The sequence below is a fragment of the Arachis hypogaea genome, chromosome 4 (assembly GCF_003086295.3).
Source record: "Arachis hypogaea cultivar Tifrunner chromosome 4, arahy.Tifrunner.gnm2.J5K5, whole genome shotgun sequence".
Taxonomy (NCBI): Eukaryota; Viridiplantae; Streptophyta; class Magnoliopsida; order Fabales; family Fabaceae; genus Arachis; species Arachis hypogaea.
The window spans coordinates 86,959,688-86,983,949 of NC_092039.1; the positions used below are offsets into that span (position 1 = coordinate 86,959,688).

At 34.3% G+C, this 24,262-nt stretch overlaps 1 protein-coding gene across 3 annotated transcripts; it reads right to left on the minus strand.

Annotated features, from left to right (window-relative positions):
* Positions 1-12,973: 12,973 nt before the first annotated feature.
* LOC112796934 (auxin response factor 9) lies at positions 12,974-17,938 on the minus strand. Of its 3 annotated transcripts, none has more exons than XM_025839615.3 (14): positions 17,610-17,708; positions 17,334-17,476; positions 17,107-17,202; positions 16,686-16,742; positions 16,431-16,583; positions 16,249-16,333; positions 16,076-16,166; positions 15,648-15,812; positions 15,423-15,542; positions 15,279-15,351; positions 15,040-15,193; positions 14,386-14,951; positions 14,090-14,277; positions 12,974-13,416 (listed from the first exon to the last, which is right to left on the minus strand). In XM_025839615.3, exons 2-14 carry the CDS (start codon positions 17,463-17,465, stop codon positions 13,278-13,280), a joined length of 2,019 nt encoding a protein of 672 aa, XP_025695400.1. In that variant the 5' UTR covers positions 17,466-17,476; positions 17,610-17,708; the 3' UTR covers positions 12,974-13,277. The 3 variants fall into 3 exon arrangements, with proteins under 3 accessions (XP_025695400.1, XP_025695399.1, XP_025695401.1); XM_025839614.3 differs by having other exon boundaries at positions 17,588-17,642; XM_025839616.3 differs by having other exon boundaries at positions 15,423-15,539; positions 17,334-17,938.
* Between the last annotated feature and the right edge of the window lie 6,324 nt (positions 17,939-24,262).

Consider the following 24,262-nt stretch of genomic DNA (forward strand, 5'->3'; position numbering starts at 1 on the left):
TGATATTGTTGTTTATGAGTGTTAAAATTGTTGGCTCTTGAAAGAATGATGAACAAAGAGAAATGTTATTGATGATCTGAAAAACATCATGAAATTGATTCTTGAAGCAAGAAAAAGCAGTGAAAAAGCAAAAGCTTGTGAAAAAAAAATGGCGAAAAATTGAGAAAGAAAAAGAAAAAGCAAGCAGAAAAAGCCAATAGCCCTTAAAACCAAAAGGCAAGGGTAGCAAGGATCCAAGGCTTTGAGCATCAATGGATAGGAGGGCCCAAGGAAATAAAATCCAGGCCTAAGCGGCTAAATCAAGCTGTCCCTAACCATGTGCTTGTGTCATGAAGGTCCAAGTGAGAAGCTTGAGACTGAGTGGTTAAAGTCGTGATCCAAAGCAAAAGAGTGTGCTTAAGAGCTCTGGACACCACTAATTGGGGACTCTAGCAAAGCTGAGTCACAATCTGAAAAGGTTCACCCAGTTATGTGTCTGTGGCATTTGTGTATCCGGTGGTAATACTGGAAAACAAAGTGCTTAGGGCCACGGCCAAGCCTCATAAAGTAGCTGTGTTCAAGAATCAACATGCTTAACTAGGAAAGTCAATAACACTATCCGAAATTCTAAGTTCCTAGAGAAGCCAACCATTCTAAACTACAAAGGAAAAAGTGAGATGCCAAAACTGTTCAGAAGCAAAAAGCTACAAGTCCCGCTCATATAATTAAATTAATATTCATTGATATTTTGGACTTTATAGTATATTCTCTTCTTTTTATCCTATTTGATTTTCAGTTGCTTGGGGACAAGCAACAATTTAAGTTTGGTGTTGTGATGAGCGGATAATTTATACGCTTTTTGGCATTGTTTTTATATAGTTTTTAGTAAGTTTGAGCTACTTTTAGGGATGTTTTCATTAGTTTTTATGTTAAATTCACATTTCTGGACTTTACTATGAGTTTGTGTGTTTTTCTGTGATTTCAGGTAAATTCTGACTGAAATTGAGGGATTTGAGCAGAACTCTGAAGAAGGCTGACAAAAGGACTGCTGATGCTGTTGGAATCTGACCTCCCTGCACTCGAAATGGATTTTCTGGAGCTACAGAACTCCAATTGGCGCGCTCTCAACGGCGTTGGAAAGTAGACATCCAGGGCTTTCCAGCAATATATAATAGTCCATACTTTATTCGAAGAATGACGACATAACATGGCGTTAAACGCCAAGTACACGCTGCTGTCTGGAGTTAAACGCCAGAAAAACGTCATGATCCGGAGTTGAACGCCCAAAACACGTCATAACCTGGAGTTTGACGCCAAGAAATGCCTTAGCTCGTGGAATGATCAAGCTCAGCCCAAGCATACACCAAGTGGGCCCCGGAAGTGGATTTATGCATCAAATACTTACTCATGTAAACCCTAGGAGCTAGTCTAAGTATATATAGAACATTTATCTATTGTATTAGATATCTTTTGACCACTTTAAGCCTTTTATCATTCGGTCACTTGATCATGGAGAGGGCTGGCCATTCGGCCATGCCTGAACTCTTTGCTTATGTATTTTCAACGGTGGAGTTTCTGCACACCATAGATTAAGGGTGTGGAGCTCTGCTGTACCTCAAGTATTAATGAAGTTCTATTTTCTTTTATTCAAATCTCTCTTATTCTTATTCCAAGATATTCATTCGTACCCAAGAACATGATGAATGTGATGAGTCAAATTACCCTCATCATTATTCTCACTTATGAATGTATGTGATTGACAACCACTTCCGTTCTACAGGCAACCGAGCTTGAATGTATATCTCTTAGATTCCCCAACAGAATCTTCGTGGTATAAGCTAGATAGATGGCGGCATTTATGAGGATCCGAAAAGTCTCACCTTGTCTGTGGTATTTCGAGTAGGATCCTGGGAATCCGGAAAGTCTCACCTTGTCTGTGGTATTCCGAGTAGGATTCCGGTAATGAATGACTGTGACGTGCTTCAAACTTTAACCTGCTGGGCGTTAGTGACAAACGCAAAAGAGGGATTCTATTCCAGTAGGAGCGGGAACCAACCGGTGATTAGCCGTACTGTGACAGAGTGCGTTAGCATTAGTTTTCACTGCGAGGATGGGATGTAGCCATCAGCCATGGGTGATGCCTCCAGATTGGTTAGCTGTGTGAGTGACAGCCGCACAGGATATTTCCCCGAGAGGAAGAAAGTAGCCACAGTTGATGGTGAACCCCTAAACAAAGCTTGCCATGGAAAGGAGTAAGAAGGATTGAGTAGAAGCAGTAGGAAAGCAGGCGTCCCTGGGCTCTACAGCATCTCCATCCGCTTATCTGAAATTCCCACCAATGAATCTGCATAAGTGTTCTATCCCTTTTATCATTCCTTTTTATTATTAATTATTCTAAAAAATCATAAACCAATTTAATCTGCCTAACTGAGATCTGCAAGGTGACCATAGCTTGCTTCATACCAACAATCTCTGTGGATTCGACCCTTACTCACGTAAGGTTTATTACTTGGATGACCCAGTACACTTGCTGGTTAGTTGAACGGAGTTGTGAATCCAAATAAAGACAATTTTTGAATAAATCCATATAAGCACAAAGAATAGTGATCACAATTTCGTCCACCAAACACTAAGCATGAAAACGAAATTCCTTCTAGCAAATTAAGAGAAGATGAAGAGAAGAAGAAAATTCACAATCATTAATCCATCAAGTACAACAGAGCTCCCTCTCTCAATGAGAGAAAATTTAGCTACTCATAGCTTGGAGAAAAGTACTTCAAGATGGAGTGAAAAGTAAAACTAAAAACTCTTATAACTGCTTAACCCTTTTCTCAGTACTTCTTGGGGTTATTTATACTACTCCTAGCTCTCAAAATAAAAGAAATACAAAAGTGGAAAAAGGAAAATTACAATTTGGAGGGAAAAAAACTCAATAAACGTGATCTCCCAGTTGGCGTGTGGCTGGCGCTTCAGTGGCGTGCCACGTCCTCCTCTAATTTTGGCTTGGCATGCCACTCCTAACTCTCCAAGTGGCACGCCCTCCTTCGTTAGTTTCCCTGGTGTGCCACGCCTTCGAGCAAAACTGGCATGCCTAGGGTCATTTAATTGCCCATGTAGCCTAGCGTGCCATGCCTTCGAGCCAAAGTGGCACGCCCAGGTCCTCTCCCTCTTCTTCTTGCTTCTGGAAATTTGAACTAGCGTGGCATGCCCAGGATCTGGCGTGCCACGCCCATTTGTGTGCTTGACTCCTTCGCTGGCGTGCCACGCCCAACATTCAAGTGGCACGCCCAGGGTGGAGGATGGATGCTGGCATGCCACGCCTTCGTTGCCAAGTGGCATGCCTTTTTGGTTAGCTTCTTAACTTCCTTTCTGGAAAATATAACCAGCATGCCACGCCCAGAGGCTGGCGTGCCATGCCCATCATCTTGCCTTGGTTTCAGTAGCTGGCGTGCCACGCCCAGCATTCAAGTGGCACGCCATAGTGAGATTCTTTAGCTGGTGTGCCCGCCTTCGACACCAAGTGGCACGCCCACCCCTTTCTTTGGCTTCCTTGTGTATTGGCGTGCCACGCCTGGTTGCTCAAGTGGCACGCCAAAGTGGGGATGAGAGCTTGGCGTGCCACGCCTTCGATCTCCTGTGACACGCCCAAGCATTTTTAGCCTTCAACTTCTCCTCTAGAATCTTGTACTAGCGTGCCATGCCACATGTTGCTCAAGTGGCACGCCCATTCATTTGTTGGTTCCTCAAGCATAGCGTGCCATGATGACAAGTCATCATATACCTATTTTTCTATGCTTTTTCATACAAGAAATTGATGATTAGTGCTTAAATATTGCATTCTTGTGTACTTAATTGGAAGATTTCCTTGATCTTTTAATTTTATAAATCTTGTAGGAAATAAGAAGAAAAAGAAGCAAAGAAGCACAAAAAAAGGAGAAAAAAAGAGCATTGGGGTACATTTTGAAGTTGGGTACACTTTGGAGCCTTAGGCCACGCTTTTAAAAGCGTGGCCCATGACCAAATCAAGAAAGGAAGCAGCCAGCACGCACACGATCCTGCCCTTGCCAAGGGCAGGGCAGAATCGTGATGCAAAGTATGGTTGGAAGCAAGAATTTTCGCTAAGTTAAAATCTGGCCGCACACAGCATGACCATGCCTACTTCAAAGGGCTATAACTTGAGCTACAGACGTCCAATTGATGTGCTTCCAGTTGCATTGGAAAGCTGACATTCAGAGCTTTCCAACGATATATAGCAATCCATATTTGGCGTACAATTGAGGCAGGAACGGAAAGCATCTTTAAGGGCCAAAAACGAGCGAAAATAAACCAAAATGCTTCCACCAAGGCTCGAAGAGGGAGACACAAGGAAACCAAGGAAAATGATCAAGCGTGTGTCTCTGCCCAGATTCGAACACGGGCCTTCATTTTGGAAACATTGCCCTGCCCTCCGTGAGGGCAGGGCAGCATTTGGATTGGTGCACAAATCTGGCGCACCACACACAAATCTGGCACACCAATTCTCTCCTGGCAGCACCAGCGCGCACCACAATTCTTTCCTGGCAGCACCAAATTTTTCTGCCCTGCCCTCCGCGAGGGCAGGGCAGCATCCTATGCACCAAGGAAATTTCTGGCGCACCAATTTCTGATTCTGGCGCACCAATTCTTGATTCTGACAGCACCAAGGCAGTTTCTGGCGCACCAACATTTCCTGCCCTGCCCTTGGCGCGGGCAGGGCAGCATTTGACGCACCAAGGCCGCACCAGACTGCACCACGCCCGCACCCTGGCAGCACCAAACATCAATTTTCTGCCCTGCCCTCCACAAGGGCAGGGCAGCCTCCTGGAAGCAATTTTCCTTCATGGGCTGAAATTGAATTAAAAACCCAATTTAATTCATTTCTTCACCAAATCAAAAGCCCATCCAAACCCCAAAATCCAAGAATAGAAAGTGTATAAATAGGAGCTAGTTTTATGTAATTGAGGAGCTCGAGACTTTATTTTTGAATTTTCCTTTCTACTTGCATTTTAATTTTGAACTTTGGAATTTCTTAGAGAATTAAGAAGGAGAATTGATCTCTCTTCCTCCTGGTTCCTTCTTGAGCACTCTTTACTTTTCTTGCTTTGGATCTTGGGTGAAGAATTGAAGAACTTCTGTTTCAATCTCACCTTGAGATCTCTTCTTTAATTTTCTGCATAATTGAAGTTTGCTTTCTATTCATTTCTTCTTCTGCAATTTCTGCAATTTGCTTTCTTTTACTTCTTCTGCAATTGTTCTTGTTGGATCAAGGAAGGATTTGAGATCTAGACTTGTTATCTAGTCTCCTCCAATCCTGAGATCTTCAACATTCTTTTAAATTGCTGCAAATTAAGCACTGCTTTTCTGTTTAGAATTCTTCAAGCAATTTCCATTTTCTGTTTAGATCTGTTGCATGATTTTGCACCTTTTACTTCTCTGTTTGATTGCTATTTACACTTCCCTGTTGAATTTTAATTTCCAGCACCCAACCCCCTTTACTTTTCATGCAATTTACATTTCTTGCAATTTAAGTTTCAGTTATTTTACTTTCTTGTTATTTAAGTTACTTGCAAGTTTACTTTCTGCAAATTTAAATTTCCTGTCATTTACAATTCTGTTGGCTACGATTTCACTCAATTTCACTTCAATGTTAGCTTGACTAAACTAATCACCCACTAAAGTTGCTTGATCCATCAATCCCTGTGGGATCGACCTCACTCATGTGAGTTATTATTACTTGATGCGACCCGGTACACTTGCCGGTTGGATTTGTGTGTTGGAAATTCGTTTTTCCACAAAAACACCATCATGCCACGCCTGACTCCTCAAGTGGCACGCCCAAGTAACTTTCGAAGTTGGCGTGCCACGCCTTCGACACCAAGTGGCACGCACTATAGTAAGCAATGGGCTAGGCGTGCGACGCTCAACCTGGCGTGCCACGCCCCTTTGATGGCCTTCAATGTTGCTTTCTGAAAAATTGTATTGGCATGCCACACCCAACTTCTGGCGTGCCACGCCCATGTAAATGCTTGAGAATCCTTCTGGTCTTCAACATTGGCGTGCCACACCCAGCTTCTGGCATTCCACACTAGTGTACTTTTTGTGGCGTTTGCTCCAAGTGGCATGCCCAGCTTATTTTGTTATTTTCTTCCCATTTTTGATGTCTTTTTCACCTGAAATTCAGCACAACCTCATTTCAAAGCAATGTACTATACTATCCATTAAATATTGCATGAATTGCAATGATCAAATGAGATTATGCTCTTTTGTGGTCCTTTTTATACAAGAAAAAAGGGTAGATGATGCAAGTCATCACAACACCAAACTTAAGCTTTGCTTGTCCCAAGCAAATCAATGTGAGTGGTTTCTATAATAATTGAGACTTGAGCTCGAGTGGACACAACACATTACTAAGGATAGGACTAAGTGTTTAACACATGCATGCATATTTTGGTTTAAATGCCATAAAGAACTTCTAAATCCTTGAGAGTTCTTTCAAACATAGGTTTCAGGGGTCCTTTTTTATTAATTGTCACCTTGAAGTAGTAAGAGTCATTTCATTTACTTCTTTGGTTGTTCTTTCTCTTCTGTTTATTGACCACGACTCTAAGTGTTTTGTTTCAAGATAACCCTTTAGTTAGGCTTTCAATTAACACTCCCAAACCAGTTGGATTTAGGGTACTAGGTGTTGAAACACCCCTAAGAATTTACTTGCCCATGCCTCTTCTTGACACATCTTCACCACAAGCATCTACTATGTTTTGCCAACTCTTTTGAGCTTTTTAATGTTTCTCTTTGCCCTAATAGTTGATGCTCAGAGCCTTGGTCTGTATTGCTTACTACTTCTTGGTTCTATAGATATTCAAGGAGCACCCTTTATCCTCTATTTGTCATACTTTCTAAGACTAGTTGCCCTTCATGACTCCTTTTCTTTTTATTCCATTCAAGGTTCTACACTTAGTTCCTTGTCCTTTAGTTTGTGAATGATCTCTCTTGGTCTTAGTCTCTTTTACTCTTGTTCTTGCACAACTCACAAACAACCCTTATGGGGACAAACTATTCTTTATTGATGATGAAAAAGACTTGAAATTAACATTGCATTTTCTTTCTTGTAATTCAAAGGACTCACAAAAGACTTCAGTCACAAACAACTAAGCATGAAACAAAAACTATCCTAGCAGTACTATTTATTCTCAATAGAAATTAAAACATAAAGATAAAAACTCAAACATGATTCAGAAAATAGAGAGTGTCAACCATGGGACTTAACAACCTTGAGCAGCTTCAATCCATTGGCCCCTTCCCTTTGTCTTTCTTCTTGTAAGGGGAGGAGTCATCTTTCTTGGAAGACCTTTCTTGTACTTTGGTGTCCTTGGGCTTCCAAAATCCTAGCCTTCTCATATAGTTTCTTTCATCCTCTTTGTGTTTAGCTAGAATCTCCTCTTGTCTAGCACTCAACTCCTCCATCCCTTGCATGAATATTGGGTATCTGGGGTTAATAGCAACCACATCATTACACAAGTGATTCAACTTCTCTTGTGTGTTGATATCATATTGCCTCCTTGAGATAGTCCTAGCGTCATAGAGGTTCCTGAACTTGGCCAGATTCCTCTACTGCCATTTGTTTTGCTCCACTATTTTGTTGAGTGCACCTTGCATCTTTCTCCAGTCAAACTGTCCTTGTTGCTCCTTCAGCTGCTCCATACTTCCTTGAAGTTGTTGTATATTCTCATTCACCTATTTTTATTATTGTTGTTGACTGTCCATAAATTGATTGACATCTTCCCTCAGATGGTGTAGGTCTTTTCTCATTTGGTGTACATCTCCTTGCAGTTGCTCCTAGTTGAATCCTTTAGGAAATTGTTGGTATTGTTGATATGGAGGTGGTGGTTGGAGTGCTAGGAATTGTGGTTGCTCCTCTGCCTTCTTCTTGTGGCATATGAGCATGAGCATCTCTATGCTCCCTGGCCCTCTGAAGTGGGTTGACAGCAGCAGGGGAATGGTAGCGGTGGCAGCAAGGGAGAGACGATATGGTGTTAGAACTTAGAACTTAGAAGTTGTAGAAGTTGACGATAGTGAGTGATGCCAAAACTGCAGAATTGTCCTACGGAGAGTTGTTTGACGACGGTGGCAGTGACGATAGCAATGGTGGCCTGATGGGTTGGTAGCGGCGGCAGCAGGGGAGAGACGAGAGAGGAATGATGTTGGCCATTGCTGTGCTAGAAATCGACGATAGTGAGCAATGGAGAGTAGTTCGACGACGGCGACTAGTTTGGTGACGGCGATTGTGACGGTGGCATTGGTGGGTTGGTTGCAACGGCAGAAAGAAAGAGACAAGAAAGGATGTTGAAACGGTAACTAGGATTTTTGAGTTTTTTAGTTTTCACATTTTTCAAATTTTTTAGTTTTGAAGATTGAAGTTACTGATGTGAATAAACCAGTTTTGATTTGGTTTAAAATTGAACTGAACCATAAAAACCGATTTTTAATAAACTGGTTTTCATAAAAACTATGGTTTCAATTCAGTTCAGTAAAACCAGTTTTTTTGCACACACCCTATAAATACGTAATATTCTATAATAAATATTCAGGTATACAAAATAATTCTAATGAATGCTAATTGATCCTAAATTTGAGTTTTGAAAGTTATTTAAAACAACGAAATAAAAAATGCATAAACTGATAGAACGGGTTCAGACAGAACTGCCGGAAGGAAGCACAGACGAAACTGTCAGAAGGAAGCATAGATGGAACTGTCGCTGTCTGAAAGAAGCACAGATGAAATTACCGCTGTCTGAAGGAAGAACAAACAAAACTGCCGCAAGGAAAACATAGACAGAACGCAAACAAAACTGCCACAAGAGAATGCAGACGGAACTGCCATGTGGAAATGCATATGGAACTGCCGAAAGAGAGCGAAAACTATATGATTTATCCATGAGAATAGGTAAACAGCGGATAATGTTGGTGTTTGATCATTCGACTTGGAAAGACACAAGAGGGAGAGAATAAGCTAGTCGGTGAGGTGAAAAACATCAAATAAGTGACAAAAGACAAGAAAAATGGAATAGAGAAAAGGTATGAAAAATAGTGTTATTTTATCAAAGAAAAACAACATATCCTCTTAAAGGAGGATACTATGGCTTTGATACCATGTTAGAAACAAGACACTAAACACGAAAAAGAATTTGTGTATTATTGAATGTATTCAAGTTGTTTAGAATGATACAATATAAAATGGTATTTATAGGTGTTAAGAGAATCGTAATAATAAAAATGTAATATTCTATAATTAATATTCAAATATACTAAATAATTCTAATAAATACTAATTGATCTTAATATATTCTAACATTTTGATAAAATAAATTAACCTGTATCCATATCCATATTAAAATCATCATGAATGATTATGAGATACGCAAATTGACAAATTAGATAGAAGTACAAAAAATTAAAAGACTTCACGTATTGTCAAGTTCTTAGAAGATATGAGGACTTACAATTCATACAATGTTTTTTACAAAATTCTATAGAATTCAATAATGCTATAAGTTACTTACAACATGCTAGATACCTTGAAAATATAATAGTCAAATATTAGTTGCAAAGTTTGATTATATGTTAAAGAAAATAAAAGATAGTAAACAATAGTGACTAGATAATTCATGAAGTTTATCAAAAAGATTAGTGTAATAAGTCGAACATTCTAACATGAAGAAAAGTAAGTGAAGTTCTGTAAGTTTTATTACCTCCATTATAACTTATACTTATAGTTGTTCATAAGCAATAATAACTTCTCTTAGTAATTAATTATGTTCTCATATTTTGTCTATATAAAAATTTGAAATTCATGTATTTTTATTATCTCTCCATGAATGAAAATATATTGAATTATTAAAAAAAATTCTCGTTTGTGAGTGTATTATTAATAAATTTAAGAGCAAAAAATATGAGTGTTATTCAAGTGAGCAAGTAATTTTAAAATCAGTCAATCGTGGATATTATACTTAAAAAAATAAGCGTTTAAGACATTTAAGACAGTTTACAATGTTGCTTAGCTTATTGCTTATCAAATATTAGTTATATAAACCATTTTTTGCTTAGACCTTAGAACCAAGTACGTTGCTCATTTTTGTATATATGTTGAAGATTGAAATGTTTCATTCTGATTTTTTTGTTGCTCAGTTTCATTCTGTTTTGTTATTGGACAAAGTATAAAAAACAAATTAATCAAAAAAAAAAACAAATTAACTCAATATACTGCCATCCTTGCATTCAAATCAAATATTTGTGAAAAAAATCAATTAATATTATAAAATAAAAATATTATGTATATAAAAAAGATTAATTATTATATATCTATATATAAATATGTATTTTATTTAATTATTTATTTTATATTTTAACATATAATAGCTAATTTGATAGTTACTTTTCAATGTATAGTAAGTAGTAACACAATTGATTTGGAAAACGTTGAAGTCTGAACTAGTAAATAACTCCCTCAATGAGTCCCTCACACGTAAAAAGGAAGGGAGGGTAAAACCTACGAAAAAGAGGAAAGGTAAAGATGAAACATGACTGACGATGGCATGGTGGGATCAATGCATGCATTAAACCTGCAGCGAAGGACTACGCCACTAATAATAATGTTGCAGGGTGTAGATTCTTTTTTGACTCTTGAATGGTAGCGACATTAAAATCTCTCTCTCTCTCTCTCTCTATATATATATATATATATATATATATGTATATATTATCATGTAGCCTTTGGTCACAGTGGAGATAGATAGAGAGGGGCTCTCGGTTCAAAGCTAAGAGCGTCGCTGATGAGTCAGGTCTGAATGATAAATATGGGTCCTCTATCTGTCTCTGTCCTCACAAAAGAGGCATCTTGGGTACTCTGCCACTTTCAACCTATTTGTCAGGGGCTCCAGGCACCAGCGCTGCACTGGACCACATCTAATCTGAGTCTACCTCAACCTCTCAAGCATGCAATTCTACTTCGTCATCATCATCATTCAATTCAAATTGAGCAAAATACACATAAGAATGAGACTAACTAGGGTTTTTGATCCGTGTAAAATGTGTGATGCACCATAATTCAATTGATTTTGAATTAAAAATAATAATTAAAGTTATAATATTGGTATTAATAATATCAAAAGGACCGTAAATTTCAAATATTACATATCTTTTAAAAAAATTTGTGCAAAATTTTGTTTTACAATAATACTAGAAAATTAATTTTTTAACTAAAATTAGAAACGTCTTAAAAATTCTTTGTTTGTCTTAAATTTTAAATCCTAAAATTTTAACTCTAGAGTCTAGATCATAAATTATAAATCTAAGAATAAATATACGTTTTGTTCCTAACGTTTGTAATTTTTTTAAAAATGTCCCTAACGTTTAATTTTATTTAATTTTATCCTTCATGTTTTCAATTTACTCAATTTTATCCTTAATATTTTTAATTTGTATTAAAATTATTCCTAAAAATTTTTAGTTTTATCTTTAACAATTTACATAGAGTTAATGTTCAAAAATAATTTTGACATAAATAAAAAACGTTAGAAAAAATTTTTAGTTTTTTATACTTTCTCTTTATTTTATTATGATGTATAAATTTCTTTTATATCTTCGAATCTACTTTTTTTTTTGATAGTCAAGAATAAAGTAAAAGTCTAGAAATTGAAAAAAAAGTTTATAAATTAAATTTGCTAGTAGTTTAGTTTCTCAATGTAGAAGTACTAGTAGTCCTCAATTATTATCATAAAATAATTTACACATAATTATGCAACTTTATAGTTACAGTGATGTAAAAGTCAAAATAATTAGAGTATTATATCAAGCATATAGAAAGAAACGTTTATAATATACCAAACATTTTCTCGTTATTCTATAATAGAAAACATTACTTATAAATATCATCACATTCTTAAAAGATATAGAATACTTAACGAAGCGTATAGAAGTTGACGAGCTTTTCTGACCCTCTGGAACGAACCACCGAAGCCAATCTGGTAATAGGGGTGGCGAGAAAGCCTAGCTTAGATACCATTCACGATTTGCAGGCTCTGAACAGCATAAAAATTATACTCAATTTTTTATTTAAAGAGTGATAAATCCTCTTAATAGCAATTAGCAATCCTCCTATATTAGTCTTATGTAACGACATTAAAATGCCCGAATTTATTGACAAAGATAGCTTAAAACTATTTATCATTTTTGTTTTTATGTTTATTTAACTTTTGCGCCATTAAATTTGAATTAGTGTTTCAACTGAACACCAAATTTGGATGTATAAATACTTAAATAGTAGTTTTATTAAGTTGATATTCCTCCCCTCTCTCTCTCTCTCTCTATATATATATATATATATATATATATATATATATATATATATTCTGACCGTGAAAGATTCGGACACTAACAAAACTAATCATAAAAAATTAAAACTAAAATTATATTTATATAAGATAAATTTTGTTCGACAAAAATAATCGATCTTTAAATTTTTATTTATAATTTTGTAACTATCCCTTATTTACCCTAAATTAATTCATTCCCTTTCTCCTTCTACAATTGTCGCCACCTATCATATCCCTCCAAAAAAGCCTGTGAACTTCGCTACAAGCTTGAACTCCAACAACAGCCGCAACAACACTACCTCGCTCAGATGTAACAAATACAATTTGTTAGAGTTTGAGCCATTGTAGCAGAACTTAGATATTTGTCAGAAAAGGTATGGTATTATAGGAAAAAAAAGGGATGAATCGATTTAAAATAAGATAGAATATTTACGAAATTATTAACAAAAATTTAAAAATTAGTTATTTTTGTCGAACAAAATTTATTTTATACGGATATAATTTATTTTAATTTTTTATGGTCAATTTTATCTTTCTCTGAATCTTTTATTGTCAAAAATGTCTATTTACCCTATCTCCTCACATATGATTCTGAATTCTAAGCGTAAGTAAAAGTGTCCCTGTGCACCAACTAATTTATTAAAAACATTCTATTTGGTCTTATGGGACACAATTAGTGCGTGGAGCTAGTCTCTAAATCGAGCTACAATTAGCCACAAGCTTCGTACCTATTGCCTAATAGTAATAGGCTGACAGTGATAATAATAATAATAATAATCATGAAACTTGCCTAGCCAAAAATAGACCAACTCTTTACCATAAACAAAAATAGCAATAATAAAGACTAACCCAAAACGGAAAAACAAAAAGAAAAGGAAGAAAAACGACACAAGGATGTGAAAAAGTTTTTCAGGTCCCAGCTGTGTCTGAGCTTATTACAGTTTCCTCTTCTGTTAAAGAGAGGGGTAGTTTGGTCCTCACAGAGCTCATTTTCTTCACGTCCTGGCTGGAACAGATGAAGATTCTTCTCACCATATTGCAGAATTCACTGCGCGAACATAAAAACAATATCCATGATGGGATGATGTGATTGCCTAAAATATTTGTCTAATTTACTATAAAAAAATTAAAAATTAATATTTAATTTTAAAAGTATAAAAACAAATAATTATTAAATATTCAAACTTTATTCTAAAAAATAAATTAGACAAAAATTAGGCATTAAATTATAAACCATATATCCATTATCAAGAAGCACAAAAAATACAAAAATTTTAGTCTCTGATAGATACATTTTACTATTTTGAATCTCTGTCTGACTTTCTCTACAGACAAATGAATTTCTCTATTAATTGTTTTTATATTTTTGTATTTCACCTCGAGGAAAAAACGATATCTAAACGCATTCTAATCTTCATATTCCATTTTTTCGCTTCACTTTTTCTTCCTTCACAAACAACTTCTATCACTTTTTGCCTTATTTCCTTTTTTTTTTATATCTTTTGTTTGTACATATTATATTTCAAATACTTCTCTAACTTAGAATTATCATTAGAAAAAATATAGAGAACCAATTTTTAATCAGTCACTATTAGTTAATTTTAGGGTTTAGAATTACACTTTAAAATTTAGAACTTAAGATAAATAAAATAATATAAAAAAATTAACTGATGTTGGCTGAAAAAAAAATGGGTTCCTTAGCATTATAGCGAGATACTTACGGCCATGGATCATCGCCAACAAGCATCATATCACCTTCGTCATCAGTGAAGACAATTTGCCACGTATTTCTGTGTTGGAGCTCTCCCTTTATATCAAACAACTTCTCCAGTTCTTCAACAAGTTGATCATACCCTTCCAACATGGTCAAGTCTATGGCGCGCCCCACAGCAACCCCCTGCATTTGAACCTTCTCGCAGGTTTCCACAATACAAACATTACTTCAGAAACTATGGCTACAAAACGCAAATTCATTATTATGTAATAATTAAGGAAAATATGTGTCAAGCAAAAACACCTTAGTGCAACTTCTGCTACAGATTTGCTTGCTTTGAGTTTCTCTTTTGGATACTTGTTGCGGCTCTTCGTGCTTTCGCTCTTTGTTCGAAGTCTTAACTATATCAGAGTTTTGGTCTGCATCAGTTCGGGACATGGTATTAACAGAGCCCTCATTGGTAACTCCGGATGCATTCGCTATGGATGATGCCTTCTCTACAGCAGGAGAGTTCTTGGCATGATCAATAAGCTCGATTCCAAACAATCGACAGCTCGTAGCCGTCTCCATTTTGTGCTCCTTGTCTACTTGATCAAGCAAATGATCATTGTTGTTTAACCTCTTGCCATCATCAAATGTTGTGTCCTGAAATAATTGAGATGGGCCACTTGAATGGGGAGAAGAAACCCGAATTGCTTCGGTCTGAATCCTCAACATAGCATTGTAGCTTCCTTTACTGTTGTCAATCAGCTTGTGATTCCACACATGGGTACCATCACTCATATTGCTTTCAGCAATAACGCTAAGTTGCGTTACATCTGAATGTGCCAACGCAGCATCCCAGAAAGTCGAAGCAGCCGATCTTGTGTCTGTTATGATTGTCAAATCTTTAGCTTTTAAAGACAACACTAAATCAATATTCAAATTTTCAATGAGTTGAGAGAAAAACATACTTACCAAGTTCATGAACTTCACCAGGTAGCCGAGGCCTTTTATTCTTTAAAACAGGAGATTGAAGTGAAGAAGTAACAACAGAAGCCATAAGGGGCTCTATTTCCCAAGGTGAGACCCTATCAGGTCTTGGAACAGATGCAGGTTCATCCCATAGAACCTGGGAATAGTCGAAAAATAATGAATAAATACCATTGGAACCACTAATAACGTTAACAAAATTGAATAGTAAAGAATAACAATACCTTAAGCGATCTCCAATTCGAATTTACCCAATAAGGAGAAATATCCTCTACTCCAACTATTGTCCCAGAAAATCTGATCAAATATGTATCATCAGAAGAAATAATGAGAAGGTCCACTACAAGGCACAGCTGAAAATTTAGTACCTTCTCTCATTTTCAGGGGTATCTTCACCCTCGAACCTCATCTTGAATCTCATAGCAACAGCAAACTTGTGGTTCATAGCCTCTAAATACTTGTTCAAGCCAACAATGAACTGGCACCTCCTATGCAAGAAAAAAGCTCTTGTCAACAATCATCAACTAAATTTACCTAACAGAAATAACACAACAGTTTTCTTGATCATTTTTTGCAACTAATATGATGTCTACCTTGGCTTGTAATATACAACAAAAAGAGTTTGAGTTGCAACAGCATGAGATGCAGTTGCGAGTACTCCAAGATGCATGCTCTGACTGGAAATCACAGATGAAGGCATGCTGCTCGGCTGAGGAGTATTACGCCTCAGTCCAACACGTAACTCTCCGTTGTGTCCTCTATACATGAAACCTATTTAGATTAAGCCTTGTATTGTAGAGGAGATAAATTTTCAAAGATGAGTGCTAGGGGCCAGCAACTTTTGTGATTTGTAGCTATCAAATAGTCATCAATGATGATTTAATGGTGTGATATTAGTGTGAGATTTTATCCAATGGTTCACTTTTCTTTGCTGGTTACATGCTGGCCAGAATTTAATAAAGTTGCTACCCCCTAGACTTTTCCATTTTGAAATCATATGAAGAAGACATGAAATTTATACCTCAGAAACACAAAGGTGTCTCCGGCGACTAATCTCTTCGAAGCTACAAAAGTACTCCATCCAGTTGTGATCAAGTGCCTGCGTGGCTGACCTGGTTAGAGAAACATTAAGCCAATTAGAAGCAGAGAACAAAAAACCAGAGAGCTCAAAAGAAAATTCATTGTGTCCTTTACCTCTAAATATATGCTTAAAGCGCCATTCGTAACCATGAAGATCCTTGGCGACCAGTTCCTGAGTTGGGGTTGGCTGAGACATGTCCTGAAAGAAATCCAAACACACTTTAAGATTTATTTAGGACTTCTATCAAACATCATCAAGGCAATTTTGCATTGGAAACCAAGAACATTGAATTTACCAAAGCTGGAAGGCATTCGGTGGCATGCTTTCTGAGAACCGAGAAACCGCCATGAGTGCTGGTATCGGAGGCAGTTAAGACCTTGCAAAAGGAGTGATTTTGTGGCCTTGGAAGCTCGGCGGGGCACAAATCAGGGCTCGTCGGCTCAGCTTGCTAAGACATTTGTTCCATTAGAAATCTAAACATGGGAGAAAAGGAACAAAGGTTGACCATGAAAAAAGATTGAGAATTAAATTGGGGCAGCTACATCCTTACATTAGATTCTGGCACCAAAGTAATCTGTGCATAAACCTCATCCGTTTCTTGTTCAGCCTAGTAAAAAAATCAAAATTCAGTGTAATCATTTCATAATTAATAAATAACTTAAATCAAACTCAAAATAGTAAATCCAGAGTCCAGATAATCATTTGAGCATTTTCTCAGCAACCATGCATTTAAAGGAAAAGGAAAATTAACTATGAGAAACATCATACTACAAAACTGAACATAATCTAAGCTTAATTTTTTTCCCCTTTCAGGAAATAGCGAAACAAGAGAACAAATTATCGTTTTACCATTTTTCTCAGGAATTTCATTTCTTCTCCCCCCACCCCCCCTCCCCCTTCCCCTACCCCTAAAAACGAAGACAACAAATATTAAAAAAAAAAGATAAAAAAGGATGAAGTAGAAAAAGTACCAGCAAATGGACGTTGACGACACGACAAAGGATCTTAGTGGGAAGTTTGAACACTGGAATCCTCTGATTTAGTTCCTGATTTGTTGATTCTTCTAACTATAGCCGCAAATTACACAAAGTAAACAAAAAAGGAAAACGAAGAAAGTCCACCATAACTAAGCATCCAATACCAACAATTTCAGACACCCCAAAACAATTATTTAAAGAAAGAAAAAAGATAAACTAACTTGCTCCATATGTCCCTGTGGAAAATAGAACACTCTTTGACCAGAACGAGGAACATCCACATGGGGTCCTGCACATGCTTCCCATAGTTGTTCATATAACTCATCTTCTTCACCACCACGACGATTCAACATCTTTTGACTTACTGATTCAGCTCTAAGCCCCCCAGAAAGTTTGAAGAAAAATAAACACTCACTCAATACAGAGTTTGTGACCAATAATAGTAACAATCATCATTATCGTCATTATATATTACATGGTCATGCACACAAACACACTTATATATTTTTCTTCTCATGTACTATGATCGGTATCATCATCGTGTGTCACGTGCACGGTTGAACCGAGCGAAATGAATGATTAACAGAAGCGTAGAGAATTTAATGAGAGGGAAAAGAAAAATTAAACACAGCTTTATTATTGTATGTGTTGTTATGGCTGTCTGATAGTAATAAGCTGCTGCCACTGCTGCCTGCAACCGTTACAGAGCATTCCTTCTCTTTCTCTCTCTTTCTTTTGTGTGAAGAAACGGCGTTTACTTTGAATCACAGTCACAGAAGATAACAACACCGTTGAAAGGGGGTGGTGTCTGTCTATCCATTATATAAGAACACTTGATACGCACCGTTTTGTTTTTTATATTGAAGCGTGTGTTGTGTTGTGGCGCCTGTGATGTGTGTGTCTCTTCTGTGTCCTCTATTCGTACCAGTTCACTCACCGTAATGTTTTTAGTTTTACTACTATTTTATTAACTAACACATTAAACACTGTAACCTGAAGTAAATAATGCAACCTTTATTTGTTTGTTGGGTTCAGTTTTAGTGCATGTGTTTGAGTGCTTCTTTTAATATGTTGGGTGGAGCTTAGCTACCGTGCCAGGCCATATTTTTAAGGGCCAAAAAAAAAATCGTAGTATCAATTACAGTTGAAGAAAAATTGTTAAAATATATGGTTGAGGAGTTAAATTATTTTAAATTTTTTAAAAAATGTGTTAAAAAATTTGTATTTGTTCCATAATATTTTGTAAAGTATACATTGAATATATGATGAATTAAAAAAATATAAAATAGAAATTTGTGCTTAAAATAGTTTTTACCTATAAACTAATTTTATTTTTATTTTAAAAATAAAAAGAGTCTTATTCAAATTAAAATTTAGTCTATACAAATCTAAAAAGAGAAGCATTTAAGCATTTTATTTATTTATTATTTCTTTTTAGTAACTAATTTCTAAACCTTTATCTTCAATTAGTATTCCATATATTTATCAATGGAATATAAATTTTGACAAGAGGACCTTAACCATAAAAAGATAACTAAATTCTCAAAATAAATTAAAATTTTGGGAGTGGGGGCCACCGCCTCCTTGGTTAACACGTAGCCATAATTGTAAAAATCGAATCGGATCAGCCAGTTCGACCAAAAAATTAGTGAATCGGATCATAAATCGATTCGGTTCGCCTTTTAAACCGTATAAAGATAAGAATCGATATAAATAAGAGAAGATCGATAGAAAATGGTCCAACCGGTTCGACCTATTAGTTATGCTGCTTTCTTATTGCCACTCTACCACTGTTATTATTAAGATTTTAAACGACAAAGACTAATTATATAGTAACTCTTGAATTAAATAATTTTATAAATATATAATTTAATTTTAATTTTATATTCTCTATCTTTTGAATTAATTATATTTTTAATTATGTACTATTATTAATAGAAATATAAATTTTACTAAAAATTTATTAATTTACTTTATCTATTTCAATATTAATGTTATGATTAAAGTTATTTTATTTGATACTAGTATTGAAATTTACTGATATTATAGATTGTTATTCTTATTATATCAAATTAAGATATTAGTGTAATAGTACTAACAAATTTTATATCTATCTTTATATTAGTTGTCTATTTTATATTTTTTATTTATATAAGACTAGTTTTACCGATTCAACTAATAATTTATTGGTTGAACCAATAAACCAATAAACCAGTAATCTGAGCGATTTGATTACTGGTTCAGTTTTTACAACTATGCACGTAGCTGTGTACTTTGTTTATATTATAATCCTACGTGAATATAAAAAAAAGTTAAAAATTAGTTACTAGTATAAAATATATTAAAATAATATATATATATATATAAATGAATTAAGAATATTTATATAAAATTATATGATAGTTAATTTTTAATATGTATATAATATTTTTTTAAAAGGTTTTTCTTTTTTGAAAAACGTAAAAAAATGTACTTGAAGCACCATGTTCAAATATTCTATTTTTGAAGTCACCAAAAAAAGAATATTCTATTTTTGTATTGTGATCGAATCTTACACCATTTTAATGATTTATAATTTTTGCTTATTAGAATATGAAATTAAATTTAGAGAATTTTTTATTATAATTAAAATATTTTTTTAATTTTTAAAATTAACAAATTCTATTTTTTATTTTCTATTTTTTTCTATCTTTTTATTTTACAAAAAATAAAATTAACACATAATATAAATTAAATAAAAAATATGATTATATCCATATTTTTTAATTTTTTTTAATTTTTATTGTTTATCTTTTTAGTATATATTTTTATTTTTTTTTCTTCAAATATTTATTACATATAATTTAAAGAAAATACTAATATTATAATTAAAAGTTAGAATCAAGATTCAATTATTTAAAAAAAATTTGAGTTAATTTTATAACTATCAATATAATTTTTTTATGTTAATATCTAATTATATTTTTATATATATAGAAAAAAATACTATTTTAAATAGTAAATATAAAATTTAATTATTTCTATTTGTGTAACAAACTTAATACTAATCAAATATAAAAATATACACATTAAATTCTTTTAAATTTTAGATAACAAATGTTAAAATTAATTATTAATAAAAAATTAAACTCTTTCATATGAAAATAATATCTAAAATACGTATTATTTAATTTTATTTTTATTAAAAATCTTGGTCTTCATAGTCGATGGAGACTTTCCTTCCTTATGACCATTTTGTAAAAATAATTTAATGCTATAAATTTTTTATATCATAATCTATAATATTAATATCGGAATCGACGTAATTTTAAAAGATTTATAAATAAAAATATTAGTTTTGATTGAAATTTTTTGAGAGAAAGTCACCGCGCGCCTCCTAGACTAACACTTAGCTGTGCACTTTGTTTATATTGTAATCCCACATGAATATAAAAAAATAGTTAAAAATTAGTTATTGATATAAAATATATATAAAAAATGAGTTAAAGATACATATATTTATATAAAAATATATAATAGTTAATTTTTAATATGTATATAATTTTTTTTATTTAATTAAAAGGTTTTTTCCTGAAAAACGTAAAAGAATGTACTTGAAGCACCATGTTCAAATATTCTATTTTTGTATTGTGATCGAATCATTACACAATTTTAATGATTTGTAATTTTGGCTTATTAGAATACGAAATTAAATTTAGAGAATTGTTGAGAGACCATATTTATTTGGTAAATTAATCATACGAAATAGAAACCTAAAATGAATTATGTGAGTTAATAGCATGCTTAAAAGAAACGTGACATACATTATCAATCCTCTACTCCACAAAAAACAACAACAACAATAATAAATTTTATTGCATAATAATAATAATAATAATAATAATAATAATAATAATAATAATAATAATAATAATAATAATAATAATAATAATATATTTAGTATTATTTATTGTAAGTAAAAAGTATTATTGTTACCTATATTATGTTATATTTCCTATTGTAAGGAAAATTATGCGAATTGTAAAAATTATTCAGTCTCACTTACCAAATTACTCTGCTTTCACTCACTAATTAATTTATTCCAATAATTTCTAATTACTAAAAATTAAAAAATTATATTAATAATAGTTTTAATATTTTAATTTAATAAATTATATGAAAACCTAAAACATATATCTATTATAAAGAAAATTGGATGAGTTGTGAAATTATTTGCCCTCACATATTTGATCTCTTTTACATTATATTTTTTCCTTTTTTTCACATAATCTCTCACATGTTACAAAATTACTTTCCTCTCTCTTATAAATAAAATTATTCCATTAGTACTACTAATTAAATACTACATAATAAAAAAAATAAATTAGTATTAATTTTAATATTTTGATTAATAAATTATATCAACATCTAAAAGTTAAAAGGTACAAATTTTGGGATCAGTAACAGACTCAAATAAATTTTGCGGAGACGAAAACATACAAAATAAAAAATTTTAAGTACAAATATATTTAATTTAATTAAAACTATTTTTATGTATTGAAAAAAAATCTAAAACTATATACACAAACACTGTAACATCTTATCACACAAAACTTTACGCTATAGTTGTAAATCAAATGTGATAAGGTATTACGATATCTAAAAGAAAGATACATAATACTTGAAGAATAATAATATAACTAAGAGCTTATGAAAAAAAGATTAACAAAATCAACAACCTTTAGGGTAAGAACCTGAAGATTTCTTGTAGGGTAAGAACCTGAAGGTTCCTTGTAGGGTAATAGTTCCAAATAAAGACTATATAAAAAAACATGAACCCACTAGGCAATCCTAATCTCCAACTTTACAAAAGTTCAAGCCTAGGGTCTTTACTAATCCCAACATGGTCAATTTGCTAAAGTCTCAACTCTATCAATTACCTCTAACCTTAATTCGTTCTTAATACGTCGTCACCTTTACTCCCAATATTCAGTTGCTCAGTTCAGTATTTAGTTCAATAATATCAATCACAAATAATAATCAATACAAAACAAATTCAATTAGAAAGCATGTATGGTAAGTATTATAATTAACAATTAAACAGAAATATACAATTAGACAAACCAAAACAAATATGAACACTCAAATAATAGCAAACAAATGCACATGATACATGTCTGTTCTATTGGCCATGAGCTCACGTGTCAGTTAAACTGCCAGATCTGACACATTCGGTAGCTAACCCAGACATTGCCTCTCTATTGAGCATCCCAAGGAGGAAAAATATATGGGCTTATCACAAGCCGGTCTTAGAAGAAGAGTGCCCTATTGTACCATCCTAATATTCAAATCCTTATGCTTGAGTCATAAGTCAATGATAATAAAGTGGTATGACTCTTAAGGGGGATTTTTAATACATAATTATAAGTATAATTGAAAGGAGTATTAATCGAGAAGCCTGAAAAGAGTATAAATAAAATCGCAAAGTCGTATACTCACGTATCGACAACTAAAGGATAAAGCGTGAAGTCGAAAGAGATATACAGAAAAAGGCATTAAGGAGAATAAGAGAAGGAAAGTATATAGATATATAACATAAGAGATATATACTGAATGAGAACCCCCGACCCATGGGTTCTTAGTACGGTAAAAGTGTCAAATAAATACAATGCATTCTAATAAAAACTCACTAAGCATCCTAAACTTTCTTTCACCCAATATTCATCCTATATTCTCGCTAATCCATAAATAAGCAACTATCATAAGGGAATGCTAAATCTAATTCCTCTTCCTCATGCTTCCCCACTTTCTAACTCTCCAACAAATCATAATCAGAATCATAAGCCAAACCATCACCAGTTATTCTACCTCAGCAATTCTATATCAATACTTCATATCCTCACCTGGAGCAAGTGAAATCACTCCACTGCGTCTACCCAGGGAGCTCAAATTATCTTATTTTCTACTTGGAGCAAGTGACCTCACTTCACTGCGTCTACCCAAGGAACTCAAATTATCTCATTCAATAATCATCAATTTTAAATTAATTATATCATTATTCCATTTCAACAAGAACAGCCCTCAGCGTCAACCGACACCAGCATGAGGGACCTCTCAGTTGTACAAACACAAGCAATACAAACAAGTAATACATAATAAGGTACAAGTAGAACAAGTAGCAAATAATTAGGTAACATAGCATGTTTGTACAATTTAGCAATCCAAAACAAATAGGCAAACCCAAATAAGTCAAACATATGCAAATGATGTATGCCTGCCTTATGGTTGATGAGTCTCATCTCTCGGTTATAAAGCCAACCCGACAAGTCCTGGTAGCTAACCGTGGACGGAACACTAAACACGAAGCAAGTGGGACAACGCCGCAATCCTTGCATTTTACCCGCGTACCCGGAACAGGGAACAACCTCACCATTGTCTCTTACCCAGGCGGTGTTATAGTTCTCGACCAGGAGCACGTGGCGACAGAACACAGCCCTTGCATCTTACCAGAAGCCTCGAACTCTTCCGAAGCAAGTGGATAACACCACTGCATCTTACTCCGCTTATTGACCCTTACCCGGAGTCACTTTCAGAAACACATTTTCATTATCTTTACAATTCATTTTTATACATCAATTCATTCACAATTCATACCCGGAGCAAGTGGACAACACCACTGCATCTTACCCGGTGTCCTTGCTTCTTACCCGGAGCAAGTGGATGACACCATTGCGTCTTACCCGGAGGCATATCACAATCGAATTCAAGTTCATTTTCATTATTATTCTAATTTCCTTCATAATCATTAATTCATTAATTCATTTTCCATGCATTCTCAATATCTCTACACTTCTTAATCATATACCCAGAGCGAGTGGTCATTTCCACCGCCTCTTACTCGGCACCTCTATCTCACTCAATCATATGCATATACATACTCTACCATAAATTAATATTTAACACAGCCATCCGGCTCACAACATAATACACAACCAGCTATAATTCACTAACAAACACAGCCCTTCGGCTCATGGCATACACAACACTCCCACCATCATCCTTAGCAACTCAAACAATCATCATAAATCATGTCTCATAATTAACTGTCTCTCTACTTCATCCACAAGTTACCACATTTCCTAACTTCTTTTCATTACTAGGCATACTATAA

Bases quoted from the DNA above. Each gene is read 5' to 3' on its own strand.
- LOC112796934 (XM_025839615.3), bottom strand. From the start codon at position 17,465: ATGTTGAATCGTCGTGGTGGTGAAGAAGATGAGTTATATGAACAACTA. The intron at 16,743-17,106 runs GTACTTTTTCTA...TTTTTTTACTAG, and splicing joins TCGTCAACGTCCATTTGCTG to GCTGAACAAGAAACGGATGA. The intron at 15,543-15,647 runs GTAGACATCATA...TTTCTTGCATAG, and splicing joins GTTGTATATTACAAGCCAAG to GAGGTGCCAGTTCATTGTTG.